At 57.1% G+C, this 1,223-nt stretch overlaps 1 protein-coding gene across 1 annotated transcript in view; it reads left to right on the forward strand.

Moving 5' to 3' along the window:
- ANGPTL4 (angiopoietin like 4) overlaps positions 1-1,223 on the forward strand; it is a 44,159-nt gene that overhangs the window by 35,702 nt on the left and 7,234 nt on the right. The window contains exons 5-6 of the mRNA XM_017739070.1: positions 1-425; positions 900-1,026. Coding sequence (XP_017594559.1) covers positions 1-425; positions 900-1,026 — 552 coding nt within the window. The remainder of the gene's footprint in view (positions 426-899; positions 1,027-1,223) is intronic.

Below are 1,223 nucleotides of genomic sequence, written 5' to 3' on the forward strand. Positions count from 1 at the left end.
CATCCACGGGGGAGTGGGCTGGGAGGAGCAGACCGGCACCGGCCGGGGGCAGCGGGATAGAGAGCACCCGACACGCCCCTGCCACTGGCACTGACGCGGGGAGCATTGGTGGGGGGACACTCCCCAGAGCCCACCCGCAAGGGGACACCGAGAGCGATGGGGGAGCCGACTGCCCCGGGACATCGGGAGCAGCGGGTGGGGATCAGCTCCAGGGGAGCGGAGCGGTCCTGGGGACACCGGGAGCACCCTCCCGGGAGTGTCGCATGGGCAGAGCTTCCCGGAGCTGTGGGGCTCACCTGGCTCTTCCCCCGCAGTCCCTGATGGATGCTCAGAACCTGCGGATCGAGGAACTTCTGCAGAAAATCAAGCAGCAGCAGTACAAGCTGGACAAGCAGAACCTACAGATTAAAAGCCTGCAGAGCAAGGTGAGTCCCTGTCCTGTGCTGCAGCCCCCAGCCTGGCCCTGCATGCTGTGGGCACCCTGGTGTGAACACCCCTGCTGTCCCAGCTCTGGTGGCTGTGCTGCTGCTCCCTGGCTTTGGGGACCCCAAAGGGGCCACAGCTCTGGTCCCTGTGCTGCAGTGATGTGAGGGTAGCAACCTGCAAGCTTCCAGAGAGTTTGTGTGGAGCAATAGGAGGAACTGGTGGGTGGGTACAGCCTCCCTGGACTCTGCCTTTGCATTCATCTGCAGAATAAAGTAACTAGAACGGGTGTGAAAAACCACAATCATTTCTGGCTTTGCCAGGACTGGGTATTTCCTATTCCTCGAGGTTTCTAGGCAAGTTCAGCCCCATCTCTGGTCACGGGGAGTGGCTGGCCAGCTCCCCTAAGTAATGGGGTGGAAAACAAGCGCAGATGAAACTGTTCTGACTTGTGCATTTTTTTTTTTTTTTTTTAGGTCAATCTACTAATTCCCCTACACCACAACAAAACACAGTCCCCAAAATGGAAGATAAGCCTGAAAAAGAGCCTCAACCTCACCAACCAGAGTCAGAATAGCAGTGGGGAGCCCGTGCAGACACAGAGTGAGTATCTGCTGGTGCTGTCCTGCTTGTCCATGCCAGAGCAAACCTGCAGCAGTTGTAGCTTTTTGGAAACAAAAGGTTCATTTGTCCTGAGCCAGGATGTGAGATTTGCTTGAAAAACTGGAGCTTGGGAGTATGGCCAGAGTGAGGGCTTCTTCACAGGCAGAAGCCTTCTGGGACAGTGTTAGTCCAGCAGG

Source organism: Corvus brachyrhynchos, unplaced genomic scaffold (genome assembly GCF_000691975.1).
Source record: "Corvus brachyrhynchos isolate BGI_N302 unplaced genomic scaffold, ASM69197v1 scaffold130, whole genome shotgun sequence".
Classification (NCBI taxonomy): Eukaryota; Metazoa; Chordata; class Aves; order Passeriformes; family Corvidae; genus Corvus; species Corvus brachyrhynchos.